This window comes from Sminthopsis crassicaudata, chromosome 1 (assembly GCF_048593235.1).
Source record: "Sminthopsis crassicaudata isolate SCR6 chromosome 1, ASM4859323v1, whole genome shotgun sequence".
Taxonomy (NCBI): domain Eukaryota; kingdom Metazoa; phylum Chordata; class Mammalia; order Dasyuromorphia; family Dasyuridae; genus Sminthopsis; species Sminthopsis crassicaudata.
In genome coordinates, this window is record NC_133617.1 from 632,003,382 (window position 1) to 632,020,638 (window position 17,257).

At 35.7% G+C, this 17,257-nt stretch overlaps 1 protein-coding gene across 6 annotated transcripts in view; it reads right to left on the reverse strand.

The window, feature by feature from the left end:
* Positions 1-3,124: 3,124 nt before the first annotated feature.
* Positions 3,125-17,257, reverse strand: part of LOC141551315 (phospholipid-transporting ATPase ABCA3-like) — a 230,654-nt gene continuing 216,521 nt past the window's right edge. For all 6 annotated transcript variants that reach the window (XM_074282818.1, XM_074282817.1, XM_074282822.1 and 3 more), the window contains 5 exons: positions 12,567-12,737; positions 11,925-12,115; positions 10,542-10,615; positions 9,819-9,992; positions 3,125-3,289 (listed from right to left, as the gene is read on the reverse strand). In XM_074282818.1, coding sequence (XP_074138919.1) covers positions 9,861-9,992; positions 10,542-10,615; positions 11,925-12,115; positions 12,567-12,737 — 568 coding nt within the window. In that variant the 3' untranslated portion in view covers positions 3,125-3,289; positions 9,819-9,860. The remainder of the gene's footprint in view (positions 3,290-9,818; positions 9,993-10,541; positions 10,616-11,924; positions 12,116-12,566; positions 12,738-17,257) is intronic.

The window sequence follows — 17,257 nt, forward strand, 5'->3', positions numbered from 1 at the left end:
AAAGGTCAAGGATTTCTAGGGAAGTAATGAAAAAAAAAATTAAATGAAGGTGGTCTAGCTGTACCTGATCTAGAACTATATTATAAAGCAATAGTCACCAAAACCATTTGGTATTGGCTAAGAAATAGACTAGTTGATCAGTGGCATAGGTTAGGTTCACAGGGCAAGATAGTGAATAAAAATAGCAATCTAGTGTTTGACAAACCCAAAGATTCCAACTTTTGGGATAAGAATTCATTATTTGACAAAAACTGCTGGGAAAACTGTAAATTAGTATGGCAGAAACTAGGCATGGACCCACATTTAACATCACATACCAAGATAAGATCAAAATGGGTCCAAGATTTAGGCATAAAGAACGAAATCATAAATAAATTGGAGGAATATGGTTTTATCTCTCGGACTTGTGGAGGAGGAAGGAGTTTGTGTCCAAGGGAGAACTAGAGACCATTATTGATCACAAAATAGAACATTTTGATTATACCAAATTAAAAAGTTTCTGCACAAACAAAACTAATGCAAACAAGATTAGAAGGGAAGTAACAAATTGGGAAAACATTTTAACAGTTAAAGGTTCTGATAAAGGCCTTATCTCCAAAATATACAGAGAATTGACTTTAATTTATAAGAAATCAAGCCATTCTCCAATTGATAAATGGTCAAAGGATATGAACAGACAATTTTCAGATGATGAAATTAAAACTATTTCCACTCATATGAAAGAGTGTTCCAAATCACTATTGATCAGAGAAATGCAAATTAAGACAACTCTGAGATATCATTATACACCTGTCAGATTGGCTAAGATGACAGGAACAAATAATGATGAATGGTGGAGGGGATGTGGGAAAACTGGGACACTGATGCATTGTTGGTGGAGTTGTGAAAGAATCCAACCATTCTGGAGAGCAATCTGGAATTATGCCCCAAAAGTTATCAAAATGTGCATACTCTTTGACCCAGCAGTGCTACTCCTGGGCTTATATCCCAAGGAAATACTAAAGAAGGGAAAGGGACCTGTATGTGCCAAAATGTTTGTGGCAGCCCTTTTCATAGTGGCTAGAAACTGGAAAATGAATGGATGTCCATCAATTGGAGAATGGTTGGGTAAATTATGGTATATGAATGTTATGGAATATTGTTCTGTAAGAAATGACCAACAGGAGGAATAAAGAGAGGCTTGGAGAAACTTACATCAACTGATGCTGAGTCAAATGAGCAGAACTTGGAGATCATTACACACTTCAACAATGATACTGTATGAGGATATATTCTGATGGAAATGGATATCTTCAACATAGAGAAGAGCTAATCCAATTCCAATTGATCAATGATGGACAGAATCAGCTACATCCAGAAAAGGAACACTGGAAAATGAGTGTAAACTGTGAGCATTGTTTTTTTTGTTTGTTTGTTTTGTTTTGTTTCTCTTCCCAGATTATTTTTACCTTGCGAATACAATCCTTCCTTTGCAACAACAACAACAAAATTCAGTTCTGCACATATATATTGTACCTAGGATATGCTATAAGATATTTAATATGTATGGGAATGCCTGCCATCTAGGGGAGGGGGTGGAGGGAAGGAGGGGGAAAACTTGGAACAGAAGGGAGTACAAGGGATAGTGTTGTAAAAAAAAAAAAAATTACCTATGCATATGTACTGTCAAAGAAAATGTTATAATTATAAAAATTAATAATAAAAAAATAAATGAAAGCCATTTCTAATCATAAAAATGCTATTCTACTATAATGGTATTTGGGACTCAATGAGTTAAGTTTTAAGAATTACGATTTGGGTTAATATTACTGAGAAAGATACCCCACAAACAATTCAGTTAGATGCTTGTTAAATATAGAATTATAGAGGTTTGACTAGCTGTGGATAAGTAGTTAAAATGAGTATTTGTGTCCTAAAAGAGAATGAGGACTTTATGGAACTGACAGTCTAGTTTGGAATAACGTTTGGGCAGAGCATTTAGAAAATGTTAAGGAATTAAGACAAGTGATAGACATCAATGGCTGGGCAGAATTAGTAAAGAACTTTGTAAAGAGTCTGAACAAAAAGCAATTTCTATATTTGTGCTATGGTTGCCCCATGCCCAAATAATATCATTCCCTTTGGGTATGGAAAAACATGAGAATGAATTTCTCCTGTTTCCAAAGTAGACATTAAAATATAATGTAATAGATGATAAAAATCTGGAATTAGGTTGGGTCAATAGTGTGAACAGAAAGAGACAAATATGAGAAGATATGGAGGTAAAATGGACACAGCTTGGCAGGTGGTTAGATGTTCAGGATGAGGGTGAGGAATTCTCAGGGTTTAAGCCTGGATGACTGGACAGAATGAGACTAGTGGGAGGAAGAGCAGGGGTTTTGGGATGAAGAGAAAGATTAAATTTTGGACATGATGAATTTGAGATGATATTAGGTTAAAAAGCCAGGAACTGGGAGAGGGGTACATATGGATATAGGGGTCATCTGCATAGAGATAGATCCTCAGAGAGGAGAATCTAGAGAGAGAAGGGCTGAGGTCAGAACCTGGAGGGACACCCACCTTTAGGAAGAATAGGATGACCAGAGGGTAGTCACACATGCGAAGAGATTCAGGAGAGCTGTGCTGTGAAGTGAAGGCCAAAGAGCGGATCCTTGGGAATAGAATCTGATTTGAAATGTTCTCACCTATAAAATGGGAACAGTAAAATTAGCACTATTTGCTTCACAAGACTCATGAAGAAAAGTGCTTTTGTAAATCTCAGGGAGGCATGGTGTATGGGAGAAAAACTAGCTCTGGTGTTACAACTGTGGGTTCAAGTTCTGCCTTTGCCACTTCCTGCTTAGGTGCTCTTCCACAAGGTATTTCACCTTCCTAGGACTGGTTGCCTTATTTGTAAAATAAGAATGTTGGACTTGATGGCCCTGATATTCCTTCCAGGTCAAAATTTATGCTGCTTTGTTATGTAATTTTTTATTAGGATATAACCTCAGTGCCCATCATTAATTGGTTTTAGGCCCAATTCTCTATGGAGAGGAGCCATACTTTATACTCTCCCCCTAACCCAGCCTGCCATCAAAGCTTCCTTTCCATTTGGCTCCCGCAGCTGCTTGCAAAACAAGTTCTAGCTCTCATAACAATAAGATTTTATTCCACACTTTTATACACAATTTAATCTGAGGCACACTTGTGATTGCATCTTCCAGATGGTACTTTCTATTCTTCATTTTAACATACATTTGCTTTCATTTGGGGTCTGGTCAAATTTTGGTACAGAACTGAGTTCTGAGTCCTGTAAAAGGAAAGATAATACATTTTAACTTGGTATCTAAATAATTTCTTGTTTGAAGAGATTATTTAAAAGTCAACAAGACTCAAAAATGAAAAAGGTGAATATATCATTAATAAAAAGGAAATTCAACATTAATAGGAGATATTTTACCCAATTATATGCCAATAAATTTAACAATTTAAGTGAAATTAAAGAATACATACAAAAATATAAAGTGCATGGATTAACACACAAAAATGTAAACTGCATAATTAACAAAAGAAGAAATCAAATATCTAAATAAATCTTTTTTAGAAAAAGAAATTGAACAGAATTTGAATGAGTTTCCTAAGAAAAAAAGCATTAAGACAAGGTTTTACAAGTAAATTATTTGGAATGATATACAAAAGAGTCCTACCAAATTCCTTTTGTGAAACAAATATGGGAGAATACCTAAGCCAGAAAGAGCAAAAAGAGAGAACGAGAATCATAGACCAATTTCATTAGTGAATATGGATGTAAAAATCCTAAACAAAATATTAACTAGGAGGTTACAACAATATATCACAAAGATAATATATTTGACCATGTGGGATTTATTCCTGGAATTCAGGGATGATTTAATATAAGGGAAATTATTAGCTTAATTGATTATGTTGATAACAAAAGAAACCAAAATCGTTTAATTATATCAACAGATGCAGAAAAAGGTTTTTTTTATTTACAAAATACAACACTCACTCCTATTAAAAACACTTCAAAGCATAATGTAATAATAGAATTTTTCTTTAAAATGATAAGAAGCATCTACCTAAAACCATCAGCAATCATTCTTTGTAATGAGGATAACCCAGAAGCCTTCTTAATAACATCAGAAGTGCAACAAGGATGCTCATTATTATGGACATTAATCAATATTGCATTAGAAGTGCAAGAAATAGTAATGAGAAGAAAAAGTGAAAAAAAGTGAAGGAATAAGAATGGGCAATATTAAAAAAGTAGTTGAAACAATACTTTAAGCAAAGTAACAGGGTATAAAATAAACCCACATAAATTGTCAGAACTTCTATATATTACCAACAAACCTTTAAGAAGAGATAGTAAAATACAACTCCATTTAAACAGTATAAAACATATCTTGGGAGTACCCCAAGATAAACCCCAAAATTATATTACATGAACAATTAAAAAACACTATTTATACAAATAAAGTCAGATATAAATAATTAGAGAACTATTCATTGTTCTTGTGTGGGAAGAGCTAATATAATAAAAAATAACAATACCTAAACTAATTTACTTATTCAATACAGTCTCAACCAAACTACTAAAAAAATATTTTATTGAGCTAAGTGGAAAAAACCCACAAAATTCATTTGGAAGAATAGAAGAATATCAAGAGAATTAATGGGGGAGGGGGGAAAGTAAAGGAAGGACACCTAGCAATACCAGATCTTAAACTGGTAAGGTAATAATTATCAAAATGATCTGGTACTGGCTAAGAAATAGAAAGATAGATCGGTGAAACAGAGTGGACATATAATACACAGTAACAGATGATTATAGTAACTTTGTATTTGACAATGTAAAGATTTAAACTTTTTGGGATAAGAAGTCACTATTTTGTAAAAATTGTTGAGAAAACTAGAAAGCAGTCTAGCAGAAACTAGATATAGACCAATATCTTAACATCGTTTTCCAAAATATAAGGTCAAAATGGACATATGACTTAGACATAAAGGGAGCTATCATAAGTAAATTTGAAGAACATGGAACATATTACTTATCAGACTTATAGACAGAAGGAGAATTTATGAATAAATTAGAGACAGAGAGGAATGGGACATATAAAATATATAATTTTGATTACTTTGAATTAAAAAGTTTTTGTACAAATAAAACTAATTTAGCCAAACTTAGAAAGAAAACAGAAAATGGGGGGGAGAATTTTATAGTTTCTCAGATAAAGGTGTCATATCTTAAATATATAAAGAACTTTTTCAAATTTATAAGAATAGGAATAATTTCTCAACTGATAAATGGTCAAAATGGATGAAGAAATCAAAATTATATATAGTGATATGAAAAATGCTCTAAATCATTATTGATCAGAAAAATGCAAATTAAAACAACTTTGAGATATTATCTCATAACTATGATTGGCTAAAATGACAGAAGGGAGAAATGACAAATGAATGTGGAAAAATTGGGACATTAATACATTATTGTGATCCAGCCATTTTGGAGAGCAATCTGGACTTATGCCCAAAGAGGAATTAATATCTTTTGACTTAGTAATAGCCATTATTAAGATATGTTTTCAAGGGAGAAAGGAAAGGAATCTATATGTTCTAAAATATCTATAGTAGCTCCTTTGTGGTAGCAAATAACTGGAAACTGAAGGGATACCCATCAAGAGGGGAATAACTAAACAAGCTATGATACATGATTGTGATAGAATATTACTGCACTATAAGAAATGACAAGAAGGTTGATTTTTAGAAAAACATGGAAAGACTTGCATGAAATAATGATGAGTAAAATAAGCAGAGGCAAGAGAATGATTAAGCTATTCTGGATATTTTAAATATTCAAACCAATTACAAAAATCCTATGAAAATGCTAACCACCTCCAGAGAAAGAAGTGATAAACAAAAGAAAGCCTAATATAGTTTTACATTTGTGTGTATATGTATATACACAAAAACTACATATTTTGAATATACTCACACACATAAATATATGTACACACAAATATATATATCTGTGTCAAATGGTGGCCTTCTCTAGTGTGGGGTAGGGAGGGAAGGAGACAGTTGGAATTTAAAATATAACAAAAAGTAAATTTAATTTTAAAAAATGTTACTGAAAAGACTAAAAACATTGAAGTTTCCAGTCTAGAGCTATGAATTATCTACAGCAAATAAGTTTTCCTCCCTTATAGTCTTCCCTGCTAGGCTCTTATAAATGTATGTCCATCCTTCATCATAGACATTAAGTACACAGCTGGGAGAGTATCATCTAAGTTTAATATGATTATTGTAATATATTTATCATTTATGCCTTTCATTTAACATATTAGTAGCTATGATATTTATTTTGTCTTGGTTATGTTTAAGTAAAAATAAAGAAAAAGAAAAATATAAAAGATTAACATAGCTAGGATATGTATTTATACACACACATATGTGTACACACATACACAAAACAAATACATTCATATATATTATATAAAAATTAGGTAAATTTTAACCAATGACATCAGAAATATAGCTCCTGTGAAGCTTTCAGTCCTGACTGTGCTGCTCTACACCTTCCTTGGTGTCCTAACTTGGGACATGTCTCTTAGTGTCAATCCTTTAGTTGCTCTAAGAGATTGGAGAGGAAGGTGTAAAACATACCTTCCAGTTCTTTTTTTTTTCCTGAGGCTGGGGTTAAGTGACTTGCCCAGGGTCACACAGCTAGGAAGTGTTAAGTGTCTGAGATCACATTATACCCTTAAGCATAAGAGGGTTGATATTAGGTGAGATCGGTAAATTAGGACTCCTATGAGGGCTAACTGGAAAGCCACGATCAGATTTAAGTTAACAGGAAGCATAAGGTATTCTTGGGGTAGAACCATGATTTATTGAGTCGAAATCAATTAGATTAAAAACCTATTGGGTTCATTCAAGACCTTTTTGAAATCATTCATATGCTAAACCACCTGTGAGTAGGATAATTAGGGAAAATGATAAGATGAGCTTAGTTTCTGTTGTTGGGAGCTGGATGGCTCCTGGGAATGGTAAAAGGAGAGCAATCTCTAGGTCAAAGAGAAGAAAAGTGATGGCAACTAGAAAGAATTTTATTGAGAATAGTAGCAGAGCAGAGCCTAAAGGATCGAATCCATACTTGTAGGGGCTGGATTTTTATAAGTACAGGTAAAATTGAGGTAGTCAAAAGGCGATGAGAACAACAATTGTTGCGATGATAGAGTTGGTCAGAAGGGTTAAGATTATATTAATTATTTTTCTCTGGTTTTACCCAGAACTTAATGATTGGAAATCAGTAGTACTAATTATACTAGAAAAATATGAGCCTTATCAGTAAATGGATACATACAGGAATAGTCAAACTACGTCTATGAAGTGTCAATATCAGGCAGCAACTTCAAAGCCAAAATGATGGGTGGATGTAAAGTGATAAAATAGTCCTAGAGGCAGACCACTAGGAAAAGTGATCCAATGATTACATGTAGCCCATGGAAACCTGTTGCTACAAAAAATGTGGAACCATAGATGACATCAGAGATAGTGAATGGTTCTTCATAGTATTCTATTGCTTGCAGGGTGGAAAAATATAAGCCTAAGGCAATAGTGATAGAAAGGGCTTGAATTGTTTTTGGTTACCTTCTATAAGGCTGTGATGGGCCCATGTGATAGAAACACCAGAAGCTAAAAGAATGGCTGTATTTAGTTATTTGTATTTGAACTCGGGTCTTCCTGAATTCAGGGCTGGTGCTCTATCCACTGCGCCACCTAGCTGCCCCACCTTCCAGTTCTTTAAAAGCACTGGGGTAAAATACAGAGACTGTTAAGCCTTGGCTCACTCTTTAGTTCATCGCTTCCAGGGTTGCTCTGGTCAGGTCCCTTCCCTCTTCTATTTTTGTGGCTTTATCCATGAGCTTATACTTTCTCCTTCTCTTCCGGTTGATTTTGTGAAGACCAAGGTTGTGTATGTTAGGGCATTCTCATGCTTCCACCTCCTCCATGATGGAGATGCCTCATGAGTAGTTAAGGCTTTACCTACCTAAGCAGACCTTTCCAGGGCTAATGGTTCAGTTCTTTTTTGCTTCAGCGTTCTAAGGTGGGTTTTAATGGAAGCAAAGGAGTGAGAAGCATTCCCTCTCTCCCCCCTGAAAACCAGGCTGCATTAACCTAGAGCATATGTACTCTTCTAAGTAACCATTTTTGGATTCTAAAAGGCTGGCTCTTGCTCTCCATGTAACATAAGCTATTGAGGAAGAATCCCACTAGTTGCTGTCTTGGTTCCCAAACTCTTTGGAACCTATTCCAAAAATGCCAGGGGAGTTTTAAGATCTTGCCCAGAAGTTGTAACCTTTCAACTGAGGATCTCTGGAGGCATAATGAGAATAGTAAAGACGCAGGAGAAAGCATCACGTTTGTTCTAGTTGACCATGCTGGCCTGACAAGGAGATTAAAGTTGGAAATATTAGTAGGTTATCTAATCAATAATAAATAAATCAGCCCTTGGGGCTGGAAAAGTCATAAAATACCCCAACCACCATATAGACAGGCTTTCCTTGCTTCTCCATTCCCTTTGGCAGGGGCACGGAAAAACCTTTATAATTAAGATTAGAATTGCATGTAGAGCTACTGAAAAACATAGTGATTGATCCCTTGCTCAGCAGCCAGTTGGCAAAATGTGCTTCTGTTTGTCTTCAGGACTTACAAAAAACTATTTATGTTCTGTTGACAAACTGGGATTGTGTATGTATGTACAGCAAACAGATCATGGAAGTTTTCAGTGAATGATATTTTGACCCCAAGACAGCTGGAATTTGGGTCCTCCAGAGATGGGGAATCACAAGTGTGTCCATATTCCTATCAAAACAGAGAAGTCAGGAGGGAGGGAGCAAAAGAAAATGCCCTTTTATTTGGGGGGATAAAGATGCAGCAACTCATTTCTGAAATCCAGAATCTAGCATACTTGCATTTAAAAAGTCACTAATCCTGTGGTTTCATAAATCAATTTCTTCCCTGAGTTATCTTTTTTTTTTTTTCTACTTTTTTTAAAATTTAGTTTTATTTAGACTCAGGGAACATTCTAAATGGTGAAATGTTATAGTCATTAGGGCAGATGCTACAGAAGGCTGAAGTGTTTGTTAGAAGTACTAATGCAATATGTACACACAGATATATGATATGTAGTGTTATGTTGTGATATATGATTGTGATAGAACAGAACTGAACTGTAAGAAATGACAAGCAGGTTGATTTTCAGAAAAAACATGGAAAGACTTGCATGAAATAATGATGAGTTAAATAAGCACAAACAAGAGAATGAGTAAGCTGTTTTGGGTATTATAAATATCCAAACCAACTACAAAGGATAAACAGAAGAAGGCCTAGTACAATTTTACATTTATGCATATATGTATATATGGGTATTTCCTCATACTTATGGATACAAAGAAGTCTAGAAAGGAAATAATAGGATTTCTACCCAGTAGTTCTTCAGGGGCTGGGCATCCTGGAGGAGCAATTTGGAGCCACTGGGGCTTATGTGATTATCAACCATACCTGCCTGGCAGGAGGAAGAAGCCTCCTTCCTCAGAGCCTCAGAGATCGATCCTTTATTCAGATGGTCTATTCTGTGAAAGTTTATCTTTTCTCTTCTCAAGCTGGTTTTCTTGGGAGAACTGAGAGATTCTGTGCTCTCACCTTCAGGGTATCAGCCCTCAGAGAGGAAGGTCTAATCTCTCCTCCAGGTTACTGGATTTATTAACATTATACATTAGCATATACAAAGTAAAGGCCTCTCTTTGTACCTGACTAAGAAGAAACATTAGATTATAGGATGGTGGCTACTCTTATGACCCTTCTTCTTCTGAAAGCTGTTGTATGCGGAAAAAATTCATGAAGACTTGCTCCAGGGAGATCTGACTGATGGAGTAATCATCCAGTTCATATTGATCTTTGCTTTTCTCCAAGATACCAAACACCTTTGGGACAACAGACAGTAACAGTTAATAAAAGTTTTCTGGGAGCAGGGTGAAGAAAACTCAAGAGGTTTTGGTTTCTAAGTATGTCAGGTAACAAAAGTTAAGGAACTGGAAATGAAGGGGACTTTTTGTGTTTTTGCTGAATACAAAGTGTGAAAATAATAGCCCTCAAAACCTTTGATGTGGAAGGAAAAAGAGATGAAAAATCTCCCAGAGCTTCTGTACCTGTACAGAGGCTAGTAAAGTCCCGCAGGTCATCTAAGTACAGTGTTCAAAAGTCTGTGCTTGTTATAAAAGGAATTTAAATCAGTTTAGGGCTAAGAAATACTGGTCAGTGTTGCCACAGTGAGGTGTTGGAGAAGTGCAGAGAGAAGTAATGTGTAAAAGGTTAAGAGGTGGAAGGATTTGCATCCAAGAAAGATGGAACAGACTTTTTTATGGTTGACCAGACCATGCCTTCTCTGAGAGGGCAAAACCTTTCTTCCTGCATCCTTCCTTAGAGACAGAGTTAGGATGGTTGGCATCTGTGGGGTCTGGCTCCTTATTTACCTTTGCCCAGCTAAGGTCCTGGTAAGGCAGGTGATATTGAACTATCCCTTGGTGCTCATCCTCAAGGACGCTGCCTGACAAAGAGGAAGAGATGTTGTCTGTGAGAGATGGAATATCGAGAAGACCATTCCTTGGCCTTCATTTATTTAGCAATCTAGTGTAATAGCAAAAGTCAACCCAATTATTCATGGTACACATGAAGGAATTATAGGTATGGATAATACAAAAAACCAGATATTTTATAAAAAATTAATACCCTATTTATCTGTATCTTATTCAACATTACACTCAACATAATATTCTTGATTCTGAACCAAATCAGTAAAATAATACAGGGTAAGGAAGATGACAAATACTATTTCCAAAATATCCTGCTTTCCAGAATAAAGCTGCTTCCTTGGGATGAACTCTGCCTAGGAAAAAAATTAATTGAAAAAATTAAATTAAACTCAGTCCAATCCATTATAATCCATTCTAATAAACCACATAGGAATATTTATGCATACAATGCAGATTTGTTCTAGTTTTCTTTGTAGCTGATCCTTTTTCCAATTAAACTTCTCATCATTCTTAGAAGTGTGTTCATTCTGTCTCCTACCTTCTTTCCTGTTACGTTCCTGTTTCTCTTCATGTCTTGCTTTGCTGCTTTTTTTCCTTTTCAGTGTTTGTGCCAGACAGTTTGCTTTTCATCACTCATACCAACCAAAGAAGACTTTCTTCCTTCTGGTTGGCAAGCTGACCAACCATTTTGGATATTCATTTCTTCTCAGTAATTCTTGTTTTATTCATTGGTACTCTGCTAATATGCTTAAAAAAGTTACAACTCTACTAGCATTCCTTTGTCTAGTTAGCCATCAGTGATAGTATAGAAATCAGAGGGAAGGTTAAGTTTAAATTTATATTTTCACATAGTTGAGACTACCAGAAGACTGACTTTAGGGAATTGATGAATCACCATACATCTTTTTGCTTTGAAAGACATTGTATGGTGGCTTCTCAGGGAAAAAATTTAGGTACCCAATAATGCTTGGCTTCTGTATGTTGTTCCTTGATGACATGCTACCAACCAAGTAGCTAGAAAAGGCAGAAAGGATGTTATTTGGGAGCAGATCAAAGTTAATTTGGCATTTAAACTTAACCAAAGATAAGCAGTCCTTGGATAAGTAATAAATAATTAAAAATATAAAAACAGCAAAAAAACCCTAAGGGGCTCCAATTATATTCATAGGAATAGGAAAAATGCTGAAAAGGGACAAGTGCTGAAGTGGGTCCAGTTAGAGCCTCCCAGACACTCTTTTTTTTCAGAAACATCCCAGGTCAATATGGCCAATTATGGGGTTAGACAGAGAAGATCTGTGCTTCTTGAAGCCCAAAATTCTTTACCTGGGAATGTCTCTTTGATGAATTCTTTGAATATTGTCATGTTGTCCTTTTCATTGCTGCTTTTGATCTTGGCCAGCAAAGTATATCCACTCCCAAACTTGTTTTTGAGGTGCTGTGGGCTGCCTATGCACTTCAACTGTCCTTTAACCATGATGGACAGCCTAGTACATAAAGCCTCACATTCTTCCATGCTGGAGAGAAAAGAGGAAAGGAGGAATAAGCATTGAGATAATCCTTGCAGAACAAAGGCCCAGTGTCAGACAGAGCCAGGACTCTGTTGACTGGTCCTTGACTTGGATTGATAAATTGTTACACTGGAAGAGTCTAAGGCACTTGAAAATAAGGGAACAAATGTCTAAGTATAAGGTGCTTCTTTTCTGCTCTCCCTCCTTTTCCGGGATCACTTACCCTACCTCCACTGTCACTCCAGAGCATATAATTTCATAGAAAAAATGTGTTTGATATCAGAAGAGCCTAACATTTTCCCCCTGAGCCCTCAAAGTTTCTATAAAGCTTCCTTTCCTATAATTTAAGGAACTTAAAAATACAAATAAAGACAATGACCCATGTTCACAGCAGCCCTAGTTCTCACTACAGCTTTTTCTCCATCCTACAAAGAACTGAACAAGACCTGGAATCTACCTATGAGAGGTGATGACAATGGCTTTTCCAGATTCTCGACTCCTTGTTATTGTATCCCAGAGCAAGCGTCGGGCTACAGGATCCATGCCTGTGGATGGTTCATCTAGGAAGACGACTGAGGGCCCTCCTATTAGGGCAATACCAGCACTCAGTTTACGCTTATTGCCACCACTATGTAGAAAGGGAGACAAACGAAAGAGATAAGTATTAGCTATCTAGGAGCATGAATTTCCAACCTCCATGACAGAACAAAGGAGAGGTATATAAGGTAAATCCCTGAGGATCACATTAGGAACTTTGAAAATGGCAAACCATGAACTCATAGTTCCCTACACAGTAATCCTATATTATCTACAATAAAATTAAAAATCAATGAACATGGAAAGTCAAAGTAAACATAACCTAATGAAGATGAACTGGGAAATGTGGCTGAGAGAATGACACAGTAGATAGAATGTTGACATTGAAAGTCAAGACTCTGGATTTTGAATTCTGCTTCAGACATTTATTAATTATGTGACTGTAGGCAAGTCATTAACTTTTTTTTTTTCCTGAGACAATTGGGGTTAAGTGACTTGCCCAGGGTCACACAGCCAGGAAGTGTTAAGTGTTTGAGGTCAGATTTGAAGTCAGATTCTCCCTGAGTTCAGAGCTAGTGCTCTATCCACCGCACCACCTAGATGCCCCATTAACTTTTTTCAATCTCCATTTTCTCATCTGAAAAATTAAGGGAGTTGAAATTGATGGCCTCTAAGGTCACAATCAGCTTTAACTATATAATCCTATGATTGATTAAAATTGTTGGATAAGAGTAAATATGACTATGAACAAAGGGCATTCAAAAGATAAAATGTATTTAAGACCTTCAGAAAATCCTTGATAAGGTTTTATGTTAAAGACCTTAATAAGTACAAAATCAAGAAGACTATTTTGTGATGGTTAGAGAACAGTTAGAAACGATAAAGATAAATGGTCAAATGTGTTAATGGAGGGGTGTGAACAGTGGGATCCCTTAAAGATTATTGCTGCACTTTGTCTTACATCTTAATAAATAATTCAAAACATAAACCATGTACTTCAGTCCTTAAATTGGTAGATGACTTCTGTGGAGTAAGCAAAGAAGATCTAAAAGATTTCTGAGTTTACAGCAAAGTGACAACTACTTTGAGATTATGAGACAATAACAGCTATCTTTGCAGATACCCCAGAATGTTGTGAGATTTTTTTTTTTGAGGCAATTGGGGTTGATATGCCCAGAATTACATAGCTATTAAGTATCTGAGGCTAGATTTGAACTCAAGGACTTCTGATTTCAGGGCTGGTACTCTCTCTACCACATTACTATATTCCTCCAGAGTGTCTCTTCACATTAGTTGGCATGTTTCTTTGTAAGGGATTATCATCTCTGTTGGTTAAACTTGAAAATTCCAGATGGATATGCTTCTTTGGCCATAATCATCATCATAATCAGAGATGAGAGAGAACTCTATTGTATCCTTTTTTTAAGAATAGGAGAGAAATGGATTTGTGTGTAGCATGGAAGAAGCCAGTATGTAAGCAGAGACTGAAAATTAGAAAAAAAAATGGGGATAATAATGGGAGGTAATCTGCTGGATGAGACAAAATGAAGGCAGCCTTGGCAAGAAGGGTCATCTATTTATCAGAGAGTAGAATGAAGGAAGAGATAGCAGGGGATGATATGGGAGAGATGTGAGATGGGGAGAAAAGAGAATTCTTGGCAAATGGTTTCATTTATTCCTGCAAAGTATGAAAGCAAGATCCTTAGTTGAGAAAGTAAAAGGAGGAGTGATATGGAATAGAGAATAGATTAGGGATTAGGAGGATTGCTTTGCTACTGTGATGGTCTAGTTAAGATTAGATAACATCATATTGTGGTGGACCCAGTCATCAGTTCTTCCAACTACATTGGGCAGCACCTGGGGAGGAGCAAAGGAAGCAGGTGGTGGGAGTAATGCAGAGTTGGAGTTTTGTGAAATATAATTGTTAATAGGACAAGAGGAATAAAGGATTCAAGAGAATATGGCAGTGAGTTGATGTGGTTCACCAAATGATTGATACTGGAGCTACAGAAGGGGTAATGGCCTCAAAAAGTACTGAGGTAGAGAGATTGGAAGTTATAGAGAGGATGAAGGATTGGGGTAATAAGGCAGAGGAAAAGATGGAATGATAAAAGAAAGAAAAAAAAAGGCCCAAGAGATTACTTCAAAAAGTAAATTCAAAGATTAAAGGTGTAAAGCCTATGAATTGAACTGTAATATAAGATTGACCTAAATAACTAAGAGAGTAGATACATGACCTAGGTTATGGCTGTGCCTGTTGAGGTATGTGTAGCAAGAAAAATCCCCCAGTTATTTAAGAGTTGAATCTGTTGCTCAGGCACATAAAGAAAAGTAAGGACAAAGAAATTGATTGGAGGCAACAGAGATTGGCCCCAAGTAGCCTTAAAACATCTCAAATATGGCCATGGAGATAAAAAAAAAAGGTCAGTTTAGATCAACCGGAACTCAGTGTAGAGACAAAAGGCTTTGAAAACTGAGGTCGAAATGGCCCTCACCAGGAACAATATTGAGAATGTAGTATAATGGATGACCTATGATTTAATACAACTCTGGATAAGATAGGCAAATGCATCTTGGTATACTTAAGAAAACATAGTACTGCTTTTTCCAGAAGCTTAAGCAAGAATGACACTTGGAAATTTAATGAGGGGTACTTCAGGTTGCTTAAAAACTTAAACCTGTGCACAAGCAAGCTTACTGGATCTTTTCTATCTTAAACTCATAAGACTCAGGTACAACAAAATCAACTTCATAAATATAAAATGAGTGTGGAAAATGGTTAGACAGTTATTGTTCTGGAAGAGATATAGAGGTTTTAGTGACCTGTAAGCTCAGTGTGAGTCTAAAGTACGGTCATAGAAGAGTAAGTTCCAGGATGAAAGAGCTATTTATAGTAAATACTTGGGATAGAGAAATTTTCTTCTAAAGATTGATAATTTTCACTGAGTTGCAGTTAGTAAAGGATGTGTTTAATATTTCTCCTTTTGGGGGGCAGGTAGGTAGTGTAGTATAGTGGATAGAGCACCAGGCCTGAAGTCAGGAGGACCTGAGTTCAAATTTGACCTCAGATACTTAACACTTCTTAGCTGTGTGACCCTGGTCAAGTCCTTAACCTCAATTGCCTCAGCCAAAAAAAAAATTCTCTTCATTTTGTAACCGATTATGATTATATTTTATGCCTTATTAATGAGTTCTTAACATATGGCGTGTGAACTTGTTTCAAAGTATCTTAATTATACTTCAATGTAATTTATTTCATTTGGATTTTATGCATTTAAAACATTCTGAGGAGAGGTCCCTAGTCCTAATTAGACTGACAAAGAAGTTTATGACACAATAAAGGTTAAGACAACCTCCTCTGGCACATATTCAATTGTCATAAGGCTAAGGAAAACTATTTAAGATTATCATTTAGGAATCACTGGAGATATACTATATATAATTCTTCTAAAATTCTGTTCAGGTGAGATCCTTAGTATCTTTCTTGTTCATCTGTTTGTTGGAGTTGTTGAAGTCTGAGAGAGCCTGAGAAATTATTGTTTTACTGCCTATTTCTCCTTTTTGGTTCATCAGCTTTTCCTTTAAGTACTTAGATGCCATGATAGTTTAATGCATATACATTTATTGTTGTCATTATTTCATTATCTATGGTGATTTTGTGTATATGATAGTTTTCCTGTTTAATTATTTTAACCAAGTCTGTTTTTACTGTTGCTTTGCCTGAGAGCATGACTGCTGTTTTTTGTTTGCTTTTGGTTCCAGCTGAGACGATAAATTCTACTTTGGCCTCTACATTTCTTATTTCATGCCTTTACTTTTTGCATCCACTTTTGGAGTCTCAATGGCCAATTCATTAAATTTTTTTGATGTTCTACTTGCAATTACTGAGATTTTCTTTTTCTTGGATTTTTTCTTGTGATTCATATAATCCATAGTAATTCATTATTTTTCAGGCATTTCCCTCTACTCACTCATGTTGTCAACTTTATTTCCTAGATTGGAGATTTGTATTTGTGTCTGTTTTTCCTCCTTTTGTAACTTTTGTATAGAGTTGCTATGCTAAGATTTTATCTCCTGATGCTGCAGAACTGAAATGAGATGCTAATGGAGCAGGATCTTTCCTTCGGTGTAGTACGGATGACACTGCTCTGTTACCTGATTTTGTCTTCCTTATTGTGGACCCTTGATGGGAAGCTTCCCAGGGCCATATCCTGATTTCTTCAGTCTGGATCTGGGATATAGAGCTTCTATGGCATCCTCAACTGAGAGGCTGTCAAAACCTTATCCCTTTCTTTTGGTCCTGATACCAATTAGGAGGAAAACTAAGATTGAACTTATCAAGTGTGATCATTTCTTTAAAAACTGAAGGATACCAGCTCTGAAGTTAGTTCAAATTTGTCCTTAAACATTCATTAGCTATGTGACCTTGGGCACTGATTGCCTCAAAAAAAAAAAAAAAAAAAAAAAAAAAAAGAACTGAAGAAAATAATGAAAAGGTTTTAATTTAATCCTCCCCTTGCCTGTTTGTTACCAAGCTTGATTTTATGTGGTTTTCTTGCTATTCCTTTAACTCTTCTTTAAACCTGGGCTCCATGAAACATGGATAGATTT